Source organism: Balaenoptera musculus, chromosome 6 (genome assembly GCF_009873245.2).
Source record: "Balaenoptera musculus isolate JJ_BM4_2016_0621 chromosome 6, mBalMus1.pri.v3, whole genome shotgun sequence".
In the NCBI taxonomy this organism is placed as follows: domain Eukaryota; kingdom Metazoa; phylum Chordata; class Mammalia; order Artiodactyla; family Balaenopteridae; genus Balaenoptera; species Balaenoptera musculus.
In genome coordinates, this window is record NC_045790.1 from 34,831,412 (window position 1) to 34,852,226 (window position 20,815).

Here is a 20,815-nt window from a genome sequence, read left to right on the forward strand (position 1 = left end):
CAGTATGACAGTGGGTCTTCTCCATTAGACTGTGAGCACCCTGAGGGTGCTAGACTTAGTCATCTTTGTATCTTTCACACCTGGCAAAGAGCTCTGCACTGAGTAGGTACTTCGTGTTTGCTGGTTGAGTGAGAAAATGAACAGATAGCCAGATTACTTACAGGAGCCATGTCCCACTGCAAACAGATCATTGTACTTTGGATTCCTGCAAAAGAAAATAAGAACTGCTTGGCCCAGGAAATGGACATGGCTCTCCCATGTACAGTGGTGCCTTATCTACACTGTAGACACCTACTGTTGAGCTTAGAGACCGGGGACGATCCCATAAGAATCCCAGTCTCACTTTTTTCCATAATGCTACGCGTCACCTTCAAAGTGAGTAAGCGCGGTAGAAGCGCTCTGCTCAGGGCTTGGCACCCAGCAGGCGCTCAGGGATTCCAGGTTTTCTGCAATGTCTATACTCACCAGCAGAGGGCGGTGACGGCCAGGCGCTTGGCTTTGTCATTTTGGAACTTCCAGAGAGGCAGCAGCGTACCCTCCTGGTCCCGGTATTCGTCAGCAGCATCCTCGTAGTACTTAAAATCTTAAACACACACAGGCTGAGTCAGCCCTGGGACTGCCACTTTCTGTCTGGACCTCCTCGGCCAAAACAATTAACCTCTTTGTATTTCAGAGTGGGAATAGTCATAGTACCTGTCTCAAAGGACTGTTGTGAGGATTAACTGCTAATATATGTAAAGTACTTAGAAAAATACCTGGCACAGAGTAAGCTCTCTACAATGTTGTTGTTACTGTCGTTGTTGTTTTTGGAGGTAAATTACATTAAAGTGGCTATGTCCTCGAGGATAATAATTCCAGGTCTGTCCATCTTCATATCCACTGCCAAGCCCCGCTGGAGTGAAGCTGCCTTGGCTCCCTCATGGGTCCTCTGAGCTCAAGTTCATCTCCTGCCCTAAATTGTCTCTACCTCCCGCTTCCTCTAACTTAGGTAGAAGCCCCCTCCATCCTTCTACTTGTCTAAACCAGAAATCTTGGTAAACCTTGACTGATCTTTTTCCATCATTTCTCATGTTTTCCTTCTGATTATCTTTTTAGTCCATTCACTTCTGTCCAGACCCATAGCCACTTCCTAGGTTCAGGCCCCCAAAGCCATCACCCAGACTCTTATGCCACCCTCCTAGCAGGTCTCTCTACCTCCGGACACTCCTCCTCCAGTTCACATTCTGCAGAATAAACCACCTCCCCTACTGCCCTGAAAACCCCCTGATGGCTCCCCTTGCACAGGGGCTCCCTGGTCAAACCGAGGCTCCTGGCCACTACTTCCATGTCATTTCCAGCCAACTGTTCACCTACCCTCTATGTCAAACAGTGTCTAAAATGTCCTGCTCCTCCTGAAAACTCCCACTCACTCTAGATCCAGCTCAAACTCCCCCTGCTCTGTGAGGCCTTCACTTTCTTGCTGAGAAGAGCTCACCTCCTCCTCTGTCCCAGCCCTGCCTCTCATCCGCTGAAACGTGTGTCATACAGCGTTGTCCCTCTTTATCCTTTTGCCTGTCTCCCCCTGGCAGACAGCTCCTGGGGAGCAGGAAGCACGTTATTTTCATCTCTGGACCTGCAGTGCCTAGCACAGGGCCAGCCACAGAGCAGACACCTGATGACCGTTCAAAGAAGGCAACAAAACAGATCAACAGAAGGGAAATGGTTCTCGGTCTTCTTTCCAGCCCATTAGAAAATGATCCTCTTATCCAACGTGGTCAAGGACATGCCCAGGCACGGCCCCAGCCTCTCTCACAACGCCCCACACTTCGAGGTTTGGGGACTACAGTCAGCCCTCAAAAATGGCTCAGACAAAAAAAAAAATTAGAGTGGTCAGAGGCATGAGCCTTGATCACATCAGAAATGCCTGAGCTCAGACTATCTTTGAAAAGACTTTGTTTCAGAGAGGAGATTAATTGGTAACACTTCTCTGTTTTCACTTCTTCCCAAAGGGAAAAGTGTATGCAATTTAAACAAATCAAGGTTCAATGCATTTTTATGTGACTGTGTTCTTATAAATGGAAAAGGTTCACCAAGGCCAGTTTCTCCATGGATATTAATCATGTCTGCAGCTCTTTGGTGGGCTGATTGCAGAGTCTGGGTTTCAGGAAGCCAAGCTGTGTGAGTGACAAATTCATTCACAGCTACCTTGTACTTTGACAGCTTTGAAAAGCACTCAAGGTCGTTTTCCAGCCTGAATGATAACAAGGGGGCTTGTTTAGGCTGCTGGTCTTGGCAGCCCTGGTTTCTCTGTCCCATGGGTGAGCAATGAGCATCAAGTCACCAAGAGAACCCTGGCTGTCAGCAGAGGAGACCAGCCAGCAGTGGGGAGCTGCCAACTCTGGGGAGGCAGCTGCTCCAAATAAATGCACAACCTCTTAGGGAACATACAAGCCACTTGGGAATGTGCTGTTCATGCCATGGGAAGGATTCCGTTTCCCTGGCTCTGTCAAAGACACCAGAATTTCCCAGGCCCCCAGGATTTAAGCGTTTCTGAATCAATCTCTTTCTTCACCTCGTCACTAATTAATCACTCACATAGACCTATTGAGTGTTTATTTGAAATGCCTCTTCCAGCTCAGTGGCTCTGTGGCCTCGTGCTAAAGTGCTTAGGCTATGGGTCCAGGGGGCCTGTGTTCGAGTCCTGGTTGTGCCGCTGACACCACACACTAGCTGTGTTTTCGAACAAGTGGCGACATTTCAGCCTGAATGTCTCATCTATAAAGTGGAGATAATAGTGGTTTTCACCTGACAGTGTGGCTGTCAGGATGAAATAAAATAATACATGTAAATTGCACAGTACAACGCCTGGTACATAGGCCCTTCCCAGGGAAGGCTGGTGCTTGCTGTTCACTGTTGTAACTGCACCTTTTTCTCCAACCCTGATGATGCATTCTGGGTAAGGTGCAGTGAGGCCCACTCCACCCACACCGGAACCTCACCCTCGCCTCTGCCGCTGTATTCTGCCCAGTGGTACCCTCCTCCAGCCCTGCTCTCCTCGGGCTGTGTCCCTGCCCGGACAGTATCTTTGAACTCTCTGCAGAGAAAGCTCAGATTCCCTGCGCGACATTCAAGGCCCTTCCTTAACTGGCCCCGACCACTTCTCCAGCCTGAACTCTCACCACTTTCCAACAGAGCCCCTGTTGGGGTCACTGAGCCTGCTGCCCCTTGTCCCCAGAGTCCTTTCCAATTCATTTTCACCGCTGAGTCACTGCTCGTGCTGTCTCCTGCCCAGCACATCTGCCCTCTGCTAATCTCCCACTCAAACTCTGCTTATCCCTTGGCATCCAGCTCAGCCCTCCCTGACGCCTTCCTTGACTGCTGTCACTCCTCACTTCCCCTCCTCCATTCTTGAGGATCCCCAGAGCAGTTTCTGTCTGCATTCTATCACATATATGGTCCCTAAGCTGGACAGAGTAGAGAACAGAGCACAGCATTAGGAGGCTTAAGACCTAGGTTTGGGTCCTCTCTGCCTTTCACTAGTCAGGTGGCCTTGGCCTTAGCTTTGTCGTGTGTGAAGAAGGGATAAAAATCTCTGCTCTGCCGCCTCCCAGGATTGTTAGAAAGATGCTATGAAATCACTAATGTGCAGATTTTTTGCTGCACCAATGTCAGATCTCATCACCACACCCATTTTTTTCTTACGCCATTGTTCCTGTTTGACCTGTGTTAAGTCTTATCTCCCTAGTGACATCCAGAGAAGGGGTTATTTTTTCTCCCCTTGCACCTGTAGGACGTAGCATGGGACGCTCAAATACTCGTTTTGTGTGAGGGATTTTTAATACAGGTAATAATAGTCGTTGCCAGCACTTTAAATCTCACCTTGAGCAACATCATCATATGTGTTCTGGTTGACCATCCGCTCCACGATTTTAGCAGCTTGGGCCACTTTGGTGATGTCATCACTCTGTGGAGATACAGGAGCCACAGGTCCTAAGCCAGCAACAGGAAGGTCGTGCCCTGAGCCACAGCCCTGACTTACAATTGGTTCAGCAGTGCCTCTTTGACTCCGCCCACCCCATATAGCTCTGTAGAGGCATCTCTTTGTGGCCCAAGGCCCAGTTCTCCCCGACATCCTCTTCTGGGAACGCCCAGCTCACAAGTGGCACAAGGAGTCTGCACTGCCATACTTGGCCCCTGAGCAGAGCCTGCCTCCTGCTCTTTCATCCTGAGCTTATTCTGGGGAAGGCGTATCTCTGAGCACAAGACAGGGCATTGAAGGGAGCCCAGGAGAGGTATTGGAGGGGACAGCAGACAGGGTAGGTAGGAGACTTCTTTGGTGGGGACAGAAGTTTCACCAGCCTGAGCAACAAGGGCTCCTGTTAAAGTTCTCAGAGACCTTCTGGTCCAACTTATTTAGTCAAGAGTTGAGGAGGACACAGAGGCCCAGGGAGAGGAAAGACACTTGCTTTTACACAGGGAGTACAAGGCAGAACTGACTCCTGACCCAGGGCCCTGTCCACGGCCCAGGCCAAAGAGAAAGCATGAAGTTTCATGTCAGGGGGAAATGACTCATTCTGAACAAAAAAACAAGATCATCATTATGTGAAATTCCATAATGTAAACCATTTAACAGGTTAAAAGAGGAGCAAAGAGTTTAGGGCTGGCAAGAAGGGCCTAAAGAGTTTAGGGCAGGTGGCAGGAATGAACCAGTGGAGTGGACAGCCCTCCAGAGGGGCTCCAGAGGGCCAGGCCCATGGCTCTCAAAGATGAGATTTCCCAGGACTGACAGTGTCAGGCAGTGGTTAAGAGAACGGGTTCTGGGACCACACAGACCTGCATCCCCATCCCATCCCACAGATTAGGAGCCAAGTGGCAACTTTAGGTAAATTACATCTCTGTGTTTTAGGGTACTCTGATACAGTGGGGATGGATAATGCCACCTGCGTCATGGGGTCGTTGTAGGATTAAATGTAATAAGCACCATGGTGTTAGTAACCCAGTGCCCGGTGGTGATGGTGACGGTGGTGTCAGAGGAAACATGCGGCCCATTGTGGTGGGGGATTACTTACAAAGTCACACATGGGGGACTGCCTTTGAGACTCTCTCATCAGTTTTCAAACTGACTCCAAGCTTATTTCAGAAAACCGACCAAGGACATTCACTGGAGTCTATAATCACAGCTCTCGGAGTTCACCTGGTCCCAGCCACTCCCCCCCATTCCCAGACCCAAAGCAGGAATCCTTCCCCCTCAGCAGCTTCCTGGCAAACATGTCTCCCCAAGTCAGGCAGTATCTTGTACGGTCAGACAGCCTGTTAGCTGAAACCTACTTCCCTGGGTCTTATACCCATGGCCCTAACTCTGTCCTCCAGCCATAGAGACTTGTGTGCCAGATGATAGGTCCTCTGATGTAGGAGGACAGCGCCTCATTCCTCGAGTCAGCACTCCTTCAGGCGAACCCTCCCAGCTCCATCAGCCATGCATGGCATATTAACAGCCGCCACCTGTCAACCAGTATCAAGCAAGTACTATTTTAGGGGCTGTGCATATATTATCTTGGGTTCTCACGACAGTCTTGCAAATCAGGTATCATTAGGCTGTCTAAGATGAGGGAACAGGTTTTAGAAAAATCCAGCTCCGTGGCAAAGCCAGGATGTACACTCAAATCTGTGGACTCTAGGGCCTGTGCTCTCAGCCCCACACAGAGAGCCAGTTCCTACCCAGCCTGACCACACTTTCCTGGTCCTGGGGGACTCAGGGATCCAGATGCGCTCTGAGGAGAGAGTATGTTTCCGGAAACTATGCTACTTGAGCAGACACAGCTCTTTGTTGGTTCTGACTGAACTTGTGGCCTCTGAGCCCTCTCCCCCTTTGCTGTCCTAGTCTCTCAGATAAGACAAACTTACGTTCATTTCTGTACATTTACCCAAATCATTAGTGAGACAGAAACCTGAGATCTACCACTGCAGACCTTCCGACAGAGTATCATGAAGTTATTCTGCTTTCTCTCCTCCCACACACTTGAGTTTTATACCAACCTAATCAGATCTGGGTCTCTGAGAAAGGGGTATCACTCTGTTCATGTGCTGGGCCTCAGCAAAGGGGAAGGCAACTGCCACCCCCAATCTGCTCTACAGATAGCCTGGCCCAGTACTTGGGATTCCCAGTTAGAGATCAATTCCCTTGGGGGGAGGTTGAATAGAGTACTAAAGTTTTAACTGGCTATGTTATACCCCCAGTGTCCTGTTCCACTGTATTTCTTGGTCCAGAGGGGTGGAATCTGCCTGTATCACAGCCTTTCATGTTAGCCAAGCTGGAAGAACCCAGTGAGGTCCTGCCTCCTGAGATACCAACTCTGGTAGGGCTGAGACCCAAGGACAGTTTTCAGTCTCAGTCACAGGGATCTTTCTTCTGGCCTGTGGGTCCTGGCGACTACAGTTAAGGTTTCTTTAACCAAGGTCCCAGAGCCCATAGCCAAACCCCTGATGGATCTTCAAGCGAAACTGGACCCAGGCCAACAGCCCCTCTGAAGCCCCTAACCTCTAGGGAATGGTGCAGGGAAAGTTAAGGGTCTGGACAGGGCAACCTGCAGGGCAGGGACTTATCTTTCACCTCAGGGTTCCAGTACTCGGCACGGTCATGGTCACCAAGTGCTTGCTCTGTGATTAAATGTAACTGAATTGGGCAGTTCCTATCAAGCCAGGGCCGGGAACCCTCAAACCTCCCCTAAAATGTGACTTTTCACGGGCATGGAATTGAGTGGAAGTGGGCATGCTTCAGACAAAGGAAGAGTATGACCTGGCTTCTGTTCTGGAGTGGAGCAGAACCACTTCCCTGAGAGCTGTCTGGGAGCTCTCCGAGGTGCTGAACTTGACCCTGGCTTCTTGTGGACATTGTCCTTCCCGCCCCATTGCACGTCAAACTCATCCTCATCTCCATAATGGGACTCTGGCTCCTGACCCAGCTCTCTCTCTATTGAAGGGACAAATGTGGCCCCTCAGCATCTCCCTGTGGTGACCCTCCCTGCAGTGACCTATCACTGTTAACTTCCATGATGATCTCTAAACCTATGCTGGCTACACCCACAGTGAGCTCCCAACCATGACCTCTATTATGACTCTTGCATAGCTCTTCATGGCAAATCCAATGCAGGGTTGCCATACCCATTGGCTTGGACTCTATGATCAGCTGTGATCAGCTCTGACTTGGCTCCTGGACCTGAAGAATTGAGTGCAAGTAAACCCAAAGACTGAAGGTCCAAGAGAAAATCACCCTCCCAATCCCCATGAACTTTTGGCCAGGGAGGTGGTGCCTTACCTCACATGCCACTCTGCCCTGGGAAGACTCCCCAGCTCTTCCAGGGTGCACATCAGGCTTTTAATAACATTCGTGTCTTCTGTTGCCCCCTAGCCCAACAATCCTGAATTCCTGCTAGCCTCCAGACTTATATAAAATTGGGGTGATCTGTGGAATGCCAGAGGCAGTTATAGCTCTCCTCACACCTTCCCACAAGGAAAGAACTGTTCATAATTATCATTAGCACCCTGCCCTAAGTGTCTGTGAAGTCCTCACAGACAGCCAGGCTTCTGTCTACCCAGGAGCTAAGGTACCACTCAGTCATTCTCTGTGACTGAGCCATGGGAGCCCTCACCAAACCTGGGACTCCATAGATGTCATCTTCCTCATCGCCATCTTCCCCATTTTTTTAGCCACTGGGGTCTTTGTCTTCTCCTTCTCTTTAGTCTTTTCCTGCTTCTCAAGCTCTTCTATGTAGGCATCATAGATCTCCCACTAGGCAAGGGAGAGATGAGAAGGATCATCTTAGGGCAAAATCTTCACCCAGCCAGCTCCTCTTCAGCCTTTAGGGCTTGAGGAGTCGATCTTCAACCCGTCACAGGTCTTCATAGTATCCTCTACTTGGCCCACCTTAATTATGTATTCAGTGTTTGTCTTCCCTGTTAACTGTCAGCTCTAGGACAGGAATGAAGGGGCTCTCAGAGCACCCCAGGGCTGGGCTTTCCACCCTGCAACCCAGGGGCTCAGTTGTCAGCTGGAGATCAGTATCGTTCCAGCCTACCACATCAACTAGGGCAGAACAAATGGGCAAAGATCAGCTAGCGCACAGTTTTCCTAGTGATTTATGAGACTCTGAACTAGGAAATTTTTAAAATGACTCCCCCTATAAGGATGGCATAAACATATTGGCTCAGGCTGGCTGTCTACAGCCCTGATCAAAACTTCTCAGCATAAAAAGATAAACAAAAAGTAAGAGAACCCCTGCTAACTGGCTTTGACAGTAAGAGAAGCCCAAGGATAGTAGCAGAGGAAGCAGCATGGATCTGGGGCTGGGCAAATGTCCCAGGCCGCACTGTGTGCACCCCAGATCTGAGCAACCACTGCTCCGTGGAGGCCAGAGAGGCACACCTTACATTTAATAATTCACCCATGGGCCAGTTCTCCACACTGCACTGTACTTCAGTGTTCATTCAGAGCCCTCCAACAACCCTGTGAGGCTGCTTGTCATCTCATTTGACAGAGAAAGAGACTAAGGCATTAAGGGTGACATGATTTGCCTAGGATCTTGCAGTGTGAGCAGCAGAGTTGGGCGCTGAGCTCAGGTCACCTGGCACCATATCCTGCCCAAATCAGCATGGCTATCCAGTGGGACTTGAGGGGGAAGGAGTGTCGGCAGGAACACTGAAGGCTGCTGGATGGGCAGGGTCAGAGTACTAACACTTCAGAGTCAGCCGTGAGGTGCCACAGGCTGTAGAGAGTCCGGGGGAACGAATGTTCTCCCCAGTTTGGAGGAACTTCCAGAAGCCATACCTGTTTCCCCCTTGGACAGTCTTGCCCTGGGCTGGTACAGAGCTCTCTGGATGGAGACCTACTGTCTCATGTGCCTGGAGTTCAGAGACTGGACAAGGAGCAGGGAGGTGAGTGGATGAGGAGGGCAGATTTCCAGAGGGATCTTTGACCACGCCAGTCTCCCTTGTTGCCAAGGGAGATAGACAAGGATGCAGGGGGGAGGGAGTGATGGCTTTCAGATTGGCCCAGGGTCTCACCTGATTGGCTGTGGCTGAAAAGTTTGCCCTGGGAGGAGGCTCCATCTGGCATTCTCGGTCCTAGAGAACAATGACAACAGGTGACCCACAGAAAGCCCTCAACTCCTTCTCAAGCTGAGGAAGGGGTGGGACACAGCACTGGGGAAGTAAAGAATGGCCTGGGCAAAGGACAAAATGACGTGGTGAAAGCCTAAAATTTCCATCCAGGGCTCCTTCAGAAGAAGCCTAAGCTAGAAAGTAGGGGCAGTGAAGCCTGATTGTGCCAGTTTCAACCAGGAAGAACTCCAAGTGGGGGATGAACAGATCTGCAAGAACTCAGCCCTTGGCCAGCCTCCAATGCTGGACCAGAGGTCAACCCCTGGCAGGCCATTGGGCTAATATTCCTCACCCTAATATAAAGGTTTCCCCCTAATACTTGGGTCTCTGACTCCACCAGGGGAATGCACCCCCTCCCCGTTGTGTATCACCCAGATTACTGAACGTCAGCTTAGGGACTACAGAGGGTGGTTAGGAGCCGCCGAAACCCCACCCTGTAGATTTCTGCCCTCCTTTCAGGTTGATTTGTGGAGAACACTGCCTTACATATGTGAGTCTCTCCCTGAAACCCTGAGAGATTCTTTCAGCCTGGTACTCAGGGTCCTCCACACTTATGAGCCAGGGAACTACCAGCTAGTCTATCACGGAGACCATCAACTTCAGTCAGACTGGCTCCTAATCTTGACTCCCTGGTACATTCTGGCCTCCCCTTCCTTCCCCAAATCCTGACCTTCACTTCAAGGCCCAATTCAAGTTTCAGGCTCTCAGTAGAGCAATCCAGCCTCCTTGTTACTCCCTCTGAACTCCTGCCTGGATGACTTACTGGGACCTGAACACATGCTCCCAGCTCCCCCGGAAGAGCGAAACTCTTCCATCTGCCCTGTCACCTGCCAGGCTGAGGGCTGCTGGTGCTGGGTCAGGCCGGCTCCCTCCCCGCTATGCACAGTGTGGAACTGCGAGAGGAAGGGGCTGGGGGTGGGGGGCTGCTCTACCCGGAGGGGGTTGTTGAAGGTCTGTGAGGCCCTCTCACTGAAGTTGAACTTGTTGGTGAGCTTTTGTTCCTTGGGCTGCTTAGGCGTCATCGATTCTTCTTCAGCCATTTTCTCAGGTGCCTGGAAAGAAAGACCCACAGGACCAGGACTCAGCTGTGGGAAGAAGGTGGTGCAGGATGGGGAGTGGGGAGAAGTCGTGTCCTGGGATAGGATGGAAGTGGGAGAGAGTGATTATGCCAGAGGTGTTGGCACCTGAGGTCTCTTAACTTCTCATCTTCAGCCCCCAGCCCCAGCGAGTCACCCCTGAAGCCTCCAGCCATAGCTGGAGCGGGAAGGGGTGGGATGGAGAGCAATATTATACTGAACCTCAGTGGCAGGCACATCTGTTTGACTCCCAGCTTCAGCTTCCTTGGGCTCTTCTTCTTCCTCAAGGATTTCTGTTTCTGAAATCACCACCTTGGCGGACTCCTGAGAACCTTGGTAGGATATTGCTGTTGAGCTCAAAGTCCAGCCCACTCCCCCATCCCCTGGCAGGGTAAGGCCTTCTTGGTTTCTGCCTTTCAGAGCTCACCTTCCCCAGGGTTCTCCTTGGCCTGAGCCTCATGGGTTAGTTCCCAGACCTACCCAGGACAGCCAGCTGTTAGACTTTATGTAAGAAGAGGCTCTGCAAAGTTCTGGCTTAGCCATCTCCTCCCTAGAGTGACCAGAGAAAGGGGACCAGGCTCTAGGCTGCAGCCTCAGGCTGGCCCAGAGGCTTACCTGTTGCTAACTCATCGAGGTAGTGCTGCCGCCGTCCTTCATCCGAGTCTTTGGGGATCAGGTTTCCGACGTGGCTGAAGTGAACTGCCAGTTGGTCCACAAAGCCGATTAGCTTATATGTGCCTTCCTAAGAAGAAAGGGGCTGAGTCAGCCCAGGGGTCCCTAAAAGGGCTGCAATCAGAATACAGTCTGCCTTTCTTCTAAAGGCCTAAAATAGTCCATCTATTAACAGAATTATAACTTACTAAATCCTCAGTTAACCTGAAGTTTTCATTGCATTGCCAGTTTAAAGAAGAGAAAGCAAATGAAATAAAGTTTTTTTTAAGTTCTCATGAAGACTTTTTTTGCTTTTCTTTTCTTTAAAAAATTTTTTTTTATACAGCAGGTTCTTATTGTTATCTGTTTTGTACATATTAGTATATATATGTCAATCCCAATCTCCCAATTCATCCCACACCATCACTCCCCACCTGCCCCCGTTTTCCCCCTTTGGTGTCCATAAGTTTGTTCTCTACATCTGTGTCTCTATTTCTGTCTTGCGAACTGGTTCATCTGCACCATTTTTCTAGATTCCACATATATGAGTTAATATATGATATTTGTTTTTCTCTTTCTGACTTACTTCACTCTGTATGACAGTCTCTAGGTCCATCCACGTCTCTACAAATGACCCAATTTCGTTCCTTTTTATGGCTGAGTAATATTCCATTGTATATATGTACCACAACTTCTTTATCCATTCGTCTGTCGATGGGCATTTAGGTTGCTTCCATGACCTGGCTATTGTAAATAGTGCTGCAATGGACATTGGGGTGCATGTGTATTTTTGAATCCCAGTAGTGGGATTCCTGGGTCATATGGTAGTTCTATTTTTAGTTTTTTAAGGAACCTCCATACGGTTCTCCATAGTGGCGTATCAATTTACATTCCCACTAACAGTGCAAGAGGGTTCCCTTTTCTCCACACCCTCTCCAGCATTTGTTGTTTGTAGATTTTCTGATGATGCCCATTCTAACTGGTGTGAGGTGATACCTCATTGTAGTTTTGACTTGCATTTCTCTAATAATTAGTGATGTTGAGCAGCTTTTCATGTGCCCCTTGGCCATCTGTATGTTTTCTTTGGAGAGAAGTCTATTTAGGTCTTCTGCCCATTTTTGGATTGGGTTGTTTGTTTTTTTAATATTGAGCTTCATGAGCTGTTTATATATTTTGGAGATTAATCCTTTGTCCACTGATTCGTTTGCAAATATTCTCTCTCACTCTGAGGATTGTCTTTTTGTCTTGTTTACAGTTTCCTTTGCCGTGCAAAAGCTTTTAAGTTTCACTAGGTCCCATTTGTTTATTTTTATTTTTTTATTTTTAATTAATTAATTTTATTTTATTTTATTTATTTTATTTTTGGTTGTGTTGGGTCTTTGTTGCTGCACGTGGGCTTGTCTCTGGTTGTGGCGAAGAGGGGCTACTCTTCGTTGCGGTGTGCGGGCTTCTCATTGCAGTGGCTTCTCTTTTTGCAGAGCACGGGCTCTAGGCATGTGGGCTTCAGTAGTTGCGGTACACAGGCTCAGTAGTTGTGGCTCACAGGCTCTAGAGTGCAGGCTCAGCAGTTGTGGTGCACGGGCTTAGTTGCTCCGCGGCATGTGGGATCTTCCCGGACCAGGGCTCGAACCCGTGTCCCCTGCATTGGCAGGCGGATTCTTAACCACTGCGCCACCAGGGAAGCCTCCATTTGTTCATTTTTGTTTTTATTTCCATTACTCTTTTAAAATTTTATTGAAGTATAGTTGATGTACAGTATTATATAAGTTACAGGTGTACAATATAGTGATTCACAATTTTTAAAGGTTATATTCCAATTATAGTTGTTATAAAATATTGGTTATATTCCCTGTGTTGTACAATATATCCTTGTAGCTTATTTTATACCTAATAATTTGTACCTCTTAATCCCCTACCCTTATATTTCCCCTCTCCCCTTCCCCCTCCCCACTGGTAACGACCAGTATGTTTTCTGTATTTGTGAATCTGCTTCTTTTTTGTTATATTCACTAGTTTGTTGTGTTTTTTAGATTCCACATTAAGTGATATCATACAGTATTTGTCTTTCTCTGTTTGACTTATTTCACTTAGGATAATACCCTCCAAGTCCATCCATGTTGCTGCAAATGGCAAAATTTCATTTTTATGGCTGAGTAGTTTTCCATTGTATATATATACCACATCTTTATCCACTCATCTGTTGATGGACACATAGCTTGCTTTCATATCTTGGCAATTGTAAACAGTGCTGCTATGAACATTGGGGTGCATATATCTTTTTGAATTAGTGTTTCTGGTTTTTTCAGATATATACCCAGGAGTGGAATTGCTGGGTCATATGGTAGTTCTATTTTAGTTTTTTGAGAAACCTCCATATTGTTTTCCACAGCGTCTGCACCAATTTACATTCCCACCAACAGTGTACGAGGGTCCCCTTTTCTCCACATCCTCACCAACATTTGTTATTTGTGGTCTTTTGATGATAGCCATTCTGACAGGTGTGAGGTGATATCTCATTGTGGTTTTGATTTGCATTTCCCTGATGATTAGTGATGTTGAGCATCCTTTCATGTGCCTGTTGGCCATCTGCATGTCCTCTTTGGAAAAATGTCTAGTCAGGTCTTCTGCCCATTTTCTAACAGGGTTGTTTGTTTTTTTAATGTTGAGTTGTATGAGCTGTTTATATATTTTGGATATTAACCCCCTTATTGGTCATATTATTTGCAAATATTTTCTCCCATTCAGTGGGTTGTCTTTTCATTTTCTCTATGGTTTCCTTTGCTGTGCAAAAGCTTTTAAGTTTAATTAGATCCCATTTGTTTATTTTTGCTTTTATTTCCTTTGCTTTAAGAAACAGATCCAAAAAAAAAATATTGCTACAATTTATGTCAAAGAGGGTTCTGCCTATGTTTTCCTCTGGGAGTTTTATGGTTTCCAGTCTTACATTTAGGTCTTTAGTCCATTTTGAGTTTATTTTATATATGGTGTTAGAGAATGTTTTAATTTCATTATTAGTTTATATATAGCTGTCAAAGACATATTTTAAAATACATTCTTCCAACTCTGAGCAACTCTGGATTTACCTATCACTGGCTCCTACATCCATGCCAAGGGATCCTGTCTCACCTGTCTAACCAGACCTCAGAGAGGTCACAAACAGTCATCAAACACACCTGGCCTGGCTTTTTCTCCATTCTATTTAATGGGTGCCAGGGCTGGATAGATCCTCAGAGATACCAAGTCCCCAGTCCCCCTGTTCCATACAAGAGGATCACAGAAATCTAGAAAAGATTTGGGTTTGGCACTTGTCAAGTCACACAAGGCACTTGCCCAGGCAACTGGGTTCATTCTTTCTTCAAAAAATAATTTTTATTTTTATTTTTGTAAAATTAATTAATTAATTTAATTTATTTTTGGCTGTGTTGGGTCTTCGTTTCTGTGTGAGGGCTTTCTCTAGTTGCGGCAAGCGGGGGCCACTCTTCATCGCGGTGCGCGGGCCTCTCACTATCGCAGCCTCTCTTGTTGCGCAGCACAGGCTCCAGACGTGCAGGCTCAGTAGTTGTGGCTCACGGGCCTAGTTGCTCCGTGGCATGTGGGATCTTCCCAGACCAGGGCTCAAACCCGTGTCCCCTGCATTGGCAGGCAGATTCTCAACCACTGCACCACCAGGGAAGCCCCCAAAATATAATTTTTGAATAGACACAATGTGTCAAGTATATTCTAGGTTCCAGAGATACAAAGCTTAGCAAAAGCAGATATGATCCCTGCTTTCATAGACCCTATAGTTTTGTTCCTCTAGGCTGCCCCCTCATTGATCAGCATCCTAGTCCTAAAGTTGACTTTGAGACCAGGGATCACTTCCTTTTTCAAAAAAGTTCTTTCCAACCCTTTTTAAGTCATAGAGAAAATTATTACATTTGTATGGCACACTGGGGTAAACTCACCGGAGAGGAAACCAACCCATGGGTTGGTACCAGACACTCCTATCCCTGGAGGACTGCAAGAATCACTATTTCTGCACACAGATTGGGATGTTCTGCCTTAAAAAGTCACCACAAAGCTCTTCTTCTCTCAGTAACTCAGATGGATGGAAAGATGGGACAGTGCAGTGGTTAAGAGCACGATCTATGGATGTGGGCAGAATTGGATTCAAATTTTGATTCTGCTCCCTATTATCTGCATGATCTTGGGCTTAACCACTATAAGCCTTAATTTCTTCATCTGCAAAATGAGGATAATAATTAATTTGCAGGATAGTTGAGTATTGAAAATAATGAAAGCAATCTATTAACACAGAGTCTGACACACAATAAGTGCTCAATAAAAATAGTAGCTATTATTATGACGACGATGGAGGGTCCCACGGGAATAAATTATCCATATAGTTGTCATTTGAGATTTCACTGTCATCCTGTCCCCAGTGGTGACTAGAACCTTCCTCTTCAGTTTAGGGATGGAATTCAGATCCCATTGTTTCTGTGCAAGGAGGAGAGGCATGCCTAGATCCGAACCATCTGCCTCTTCAGGCCAGCACTTCAAGGGAAAGTAATAGCTTTGGAGACCTAAAGCTCTTGGATCTCAGTGAAGGACCAATGAGATGGAGGCCAGCTCTGTGGGAGGAGGCCAGGCAGGCCTGGGAGGCTGTTAGAAGGTTTCATGAGGTGAACCTGCCTGGGAGCCTATGGCTACCCAGCTGACAGTTGACTCACAGGAATCTCTTCTAATAACTGAGCTTCCCAGGGGGCAAGAGAGGTGCATTGACACCAATCCTCTGCCTGTAGTATGCCTCCCATGGCTGGCACACTGAGTCCTAAAGAGACTCTCTTTCAGAGGTCAGGAGAACAGGAGCCCATAGAGTGTATCACACTCCAGCATAAGCTCAGGGAGGCGAGGCAGCTTCTCTCTGCCCATCCCACCCCCCCGCCCCTTTACAGGCTGCCTAAGGGATGCCATTAGCACAACTCAGGAGTGGAACCTCTCAAGAAATACATTGGATTTGTCCTAACCTCTTTGTGGAGGGGGCTGACTATTCAATCTTGAATAAGAAGCAGTGTGTTAAAAAAACAGTTCACAAGGGAATTCCCTGGCCGTCCAGTAGTTAGGACTCAGTGCTTTCACTGCCAGGGCCTGGGTTCAATCCCTGGTCGGGGAACTAAGATACCACAAGCCATGCAGCATGGCCAAAAACACTTGTACATGAATGTTCATAGCAGCATTGTTCATAATAGCCAAGGCACAGAAACAATGTAAATGTCCATCAATTGATGAATGGATAAATAAAATATGGTAGAGTCATAAAATTGAATATTATTTGGCAATAAAAAGAAATGAAGTACTGATACATATTACAACATGGATGAACGTTGAAAACAGTATGCTAAATGAAGGAAGCCAGTCACAAAAGATGACATATTGTTTGATTCTCTTTTTATGAAATGTCCAGAACAGGCAAACCTGTAGAGCTGGAAAATGGATTAGTGGTTGCCTAAGGCTGGAAGGAATGCAGGACTGGGGAGTGACAGCTAAGAGGTATGGGGTTTCTTTTGGGGGAAATGAAAATGTTCTAAAATCGATTGTGGTGATAGTTGCATAACCTGTGAATATACTAAAAGCCATTGAATTATACACTTTAAAATGGATGAGTGACTGGATAAGACACAATGATCTTTTAATATATTTTTCTAATACTAGAGAATATCTGCTAATTCAGCAAATATAAAATTCTTAAACACTAATAATTAAAAACTAAATACCATCTTTTAAAAAAATAAATGGGTGATCTTATCTCAATATGTAAATTATATCTCAATAAAACTGTTTATAAAAAAGAGAAAGAAACTGCTAATAGTAGTTGTCTCCAAGGAAAGGGACAGGAGAGGGAGGTTTAATTTCCAGTGTATTTTTATTGCTCTTTTGACTCTTAAAATTAGTACCATGGGTTTCTAGATTTCTATTATATATTCAAAACTCTGTATGTGCGTGTGTGTATGTACAGATATGTGTATGTGTATATATATGTATAATTTTTTTTTTAAAGAAGCAGTGTAATGTTGCTTTAGAGTCAATCAAACTAGTTCAAATTTTGCTTTGAATCCCAGCTGTGTGACTTTTGTAATTTGTTTTATCTAATTTATCTTTGGTTTCTATAATATAAAGATACAAATAGTTCCTATATATGGGGTTTCCCTGGTGGCGCAGTGGTTGAGAGTCTGCCTGCCGGTGCAGGGGACACGGGTTCGGGCCCTGGTCTGGGAGGATCCCACGTGCCGCGGAGCAACTGGGCCCGTGAGCCACAATTGCTGAGCCTGCGCGTCTGGAGCCTGTGCTCCGCAACAAGAGAGGCCGTGATGGTGGAGAGGCCCGCGCACCGCGATGAAGAGTGGCCCCCGCTTGCCGCAACTGGAGAAAGCCCTCGCACAGGAACGAAGACCCAACACAGCCAAAAATAAAGAAAGAAAGAAACTTTCATTAAAAAAAAAAAAAAAAAAGTTCCTATATCAAAGAAACCTGAGGATTAAATGAGATATCCTATGTAAAAGTTCTAATATACGACCTGACACTGGCACACTGGCTTCTGGAGACCCAATAGTTGATGTTAGTGACAAACACACTGTATACACTGGAAAGGTATTTTTCCTACCAAATGATTCACTTCAGGATTCCTGAAAAGAGTGGCTCTGCAGGGCACTTTAGCAAGACTGAAGGGAGATTCATAAAGAAACTTCAAAAATCTCTGGAAAACTCCATGTAAAATCTCAGGGTTCCAGCCACAGACCTCAGTTTAAAGGTGATCTCTATGAGAGCTGAGAGGCCTTTGCAACACAGCAAGTCACCAAGCCAAGGAGCACCTAGAGGCCCCTGCCCCAGAGAGGATGACTTACTTTGAAGCTGTACCTGACGATGTTCTGGGGTGCATGTGGGTTGTTGGCTGTCAGAATCCGGGTGAACTCCTCCTTTAGCTCCTAAGGGAGAGAAATAGCAACAGGGTCAAATGTAGAGGGCCCCCCACCCCATCTGATGATTCCCCGGGGTGTCAGCAGACATCTCACAACCTAGGTTCTGGGCAGAATACATCTCTGAGGCTGGAGGAGGTGGAAGGAGCGAGGGTAGGATGTTGCTTACTTACTGCATCAGTCAAATCCAGCTGGTCAGGGGGTCTAACTGTGGCTTTGGACTGGGCCCATTCATCTGTCCCTTCCCCTACTTCGGTCCCTGAATCTTCATCCTGGACAAAAACCTCATGTGAGAATCAAGAGTGCCTGACCTGCTTAGACAAGCAAGCAGTGCTGCAGAAAGCCCTTTCATTCACAAATCCTCCCAGAAGCCAAGCTCTGTCCCAATACATAGAACGCAAAACGTGCAACAGACCACTCACGGAAGAGCCCAAAGGAACTGCTCAGGCCAGAGTTCTCATTGCCTGGAAGATCATGGCCACCTCAGCCCTGGGGTTCCGGACTTAGCTGGAACATTGTGGTGGCTCTTTGGCCCCAGTAATGGGACCAGAAAAGCTGGCTCCTCCTTACTGCTTCCCATACAGCCTGGACGCTAATAGCCAGGACCAACTGTGAAACGACACCCAGCTGTTCTTTAAGCTACTTCAACTCTAATTCACATTTTACCTTCCAATTTGCCACCTCAAGGTTACTCTTACAGCAATACTCCCAGTACTTGGTAACTTTAAGCCTCATAGTCCCATCAAAGACTTGGAGCAAAAAAATCAAGAACTAGAAGTTTTCCCCTACCCCGATAAACAGTTAAATACCTTGCCAAAGTGGCCCATGACATAGTAAAAAATATTCACCCTCACTGGCAATCAAAGATATGCAAAATAAAACAATGCAATTTTTTCACTGTAAAACTGGTGAAGGGCAGTGACCACCTCCCCACGAGAACATGCAGAGGATCTCCTTCATCCCTCTCCAGAAGAGGAGAAGAGAAAACACAAAAAGAAGCACCTGGTGCAGAGCCCAAATTCCTACTTCATGGATGTGAAATGCCCAGGATGCTATAAAATCATCCACCGTCTTTAGCCAACATGCACACACAGTAGTTTTGTGTGTTGGCTGCTCTACTGTCCTCTGCCAGCCTGCAGGAGGAAAAGCAAGGCTTACAGAAGGATGCGCCTTCAGACGGAAGCAGCACTAAAAGCACCCTGAATCAAGATGAATGGGAAAGCATCCCAATCAATACATTTTGGATACAACAAACAAACAAAGCAAAACAAAACAAAACAAAAACTGGTGAAAACTAAAACCAAAACAAACAAACAAAACCAATATCCAGTGTTGGCGAGGTTGTGGGAAAATGGACACCCATAAATTAGTACAACCTTTCTAAAGAGCAATTTGGAAATATTTATCCAAAGCCTAACAAGTATTTATACTTTTTGACCCAAATTTCTATGTATAGGAATTTATGTTAAGAAATAACCGAGGATATGCCTAAAGATTTAAATTGCATGAATGTTTGTTGGAGGATTGATCATAATTGTGGAAAAGAGGAAATATTTAAATGTCCAACAGTGGGGCATGTTTGAACAAAATTATGGAATGGCCTTAATGAACACATGGTAAAATATTATGCAGTAATTTTAAATGATGCTATGAAAGTATATTTATTGGCAATGGAAAGTACTCTAAATATATTATGTAAAAAACAGATTGTAAAATAACATACAGTTTGATTCTATTTAAAAATAAAGGGACTTCCCTGGTGGTGCAGTGGTTCAGAATCCACCTGCTAATGCACAGGACATGGGTTTGAGCCCTGGTCCAGGAAGATCCCACATGCCGCAGAACAACTAAGCCCGTGTGCCACAGCTACTGTGCCTGTGCTCTAGAGCTTGCGAGCCACAACTACTGAAGCCCGCGCACCTAGAGCCCGTGCTCCGCAACAACAGAAGCCACCGTAATGAGAAGCCCGCGCAGTGCAATGAAGACCTAACACAGCCAAAAATAAATAAATAAATTTATTTAAATAAAAAAAAGAATCCGCCTGCCAATGCAGGGGACATGGGTTTGAGCCCTGGTCTGGGAATATCCCACATGCCACAGAGCAGCTAAGCCCGTGCGCCACAACTACTGAGCCCATGTGCCACAACTACTGAAGCCCGCACACTGCAACGAAGAATAGCCCCCGCTCGCCGCAACTAAAGAAAGCCTGCGCGCAGCAACAAAGACCCAACACAGCCATAAATAAATAAATAAATTTATAAAAAAAATAAAAATAAATACATGTAATTTTTATATATACATAGAAATATCTGGGAGGATATAGCATCATACGTTAACTAAGAGGTTTCCTGGGGTGATAGGCTTAAGGGTGATTTTAATGTTCTTTTTGCTTTTCTTTAAAAATATATAGCTAATATTTCAACAGAAGAAATGCTATTAGCTTCTCGCTGAGAAACTGTGTGGTCTCAGCACTTACTCTCTTCCTGGCTCCTCTGCCCACGTTGACGCTCTGAAAAAAGAATAGAAACAGAAGGTAAGTCATAAGTGAATCTCCATGGGAATGTCAAAAACAGTATTACAGGGGGGCTTCTGCCCAGGGACCTCAAAGACAAGGGACATTGAACTTCCCCAAGTCTCACAAACAGTGAGACTTGGCAACAGGTGCCCAACCAAGGAAGTCCTATATCTGAGGCAACCTGACTCCAGCATCAGTGGGACTGACCCATGAAGAGCAACCAGGTGACTTAGCACCTGGCATTTCTTAGTTGCAACTAGTTCAACAAACGTTTTTTAAAACTATATACTAAGTGCTCAGCTCTGTACTAGGAATTAAGAGGATTTTGAAGGCAGATTATATTCATAAACATTTGTTTATGATGAAGGTTTGGGTACTTTGTTTTGTACACTGCTGTCTCAGAATATAGTAGGTGTTCAAAATACTTATTGAATACATGAATGAATGCCATCAAACCCATTAGTAATCATGACCCTGGGAAAAAT

General features: G+C 46.3%; 1 protein-coding gene and 1 pseudogene across 1 annotated transcript in view; one reads left to right on the forward strand and one right to left on the reverse strand.

Moving 5' to 3' along the window:
* The window catches only part of DNAI1 (dynein axonemal intermediate chain 1), a 60,220-nt gene that overhangs the window by 21,079 nt on the left and 18,326 nt on the right, over positions 1 to 20,815 (reverse strand). Inside the window, exons 2-12 of the mRNA XM_036854094.1 lie at positions 20,292 to 20,324; positions 17,989 to 18,087; positions 17,744 to 17,824; positions 10,827 to 10,953; positions 10,434 to 10,543; positions 10,068 to 10,187; positions 9,040 to 9,099; positions 7,634 to 7,768; positions 3,859 to 3,943; positions 466 to 583; positions 162 to 205 (exon numbers count right to left, since the gene is read on the reverse strand). Coding sequence (XP_036709989.1) covers positions 162 to 205; positions 466 to 583; positions 3,859 to 3,943; positions 7,634 to 7,768; positions 9,040 to 9,099; positions 10,068 to 10,187; positions 10,434 to 10,543; positions 10,827 to 10,953; positions 17,744 to 17,824; positions 17,989 to 18,087; positions 20,292 to 20,324 — 1,012 coding nt within the window. The remainder of the gene's footprint in view (positions 1 to 161; positions 206 to 465; positions 584 to 3,858; positions 3,944 to 7,633; positions 7,769 to 9,039; positions 9,100 to 10,067; positions 10,188 to 10,433; positions 10,544 to 10,826; positions 10,954 to 17,743; positions 17,825 to 17,988; positions 18,088 to 20,291; positions 20,325 to 20,815) is intronic.
* LOC118896319 lies at positions 18,334 to 19,012 on the forward strand (annotated as a pseudogene).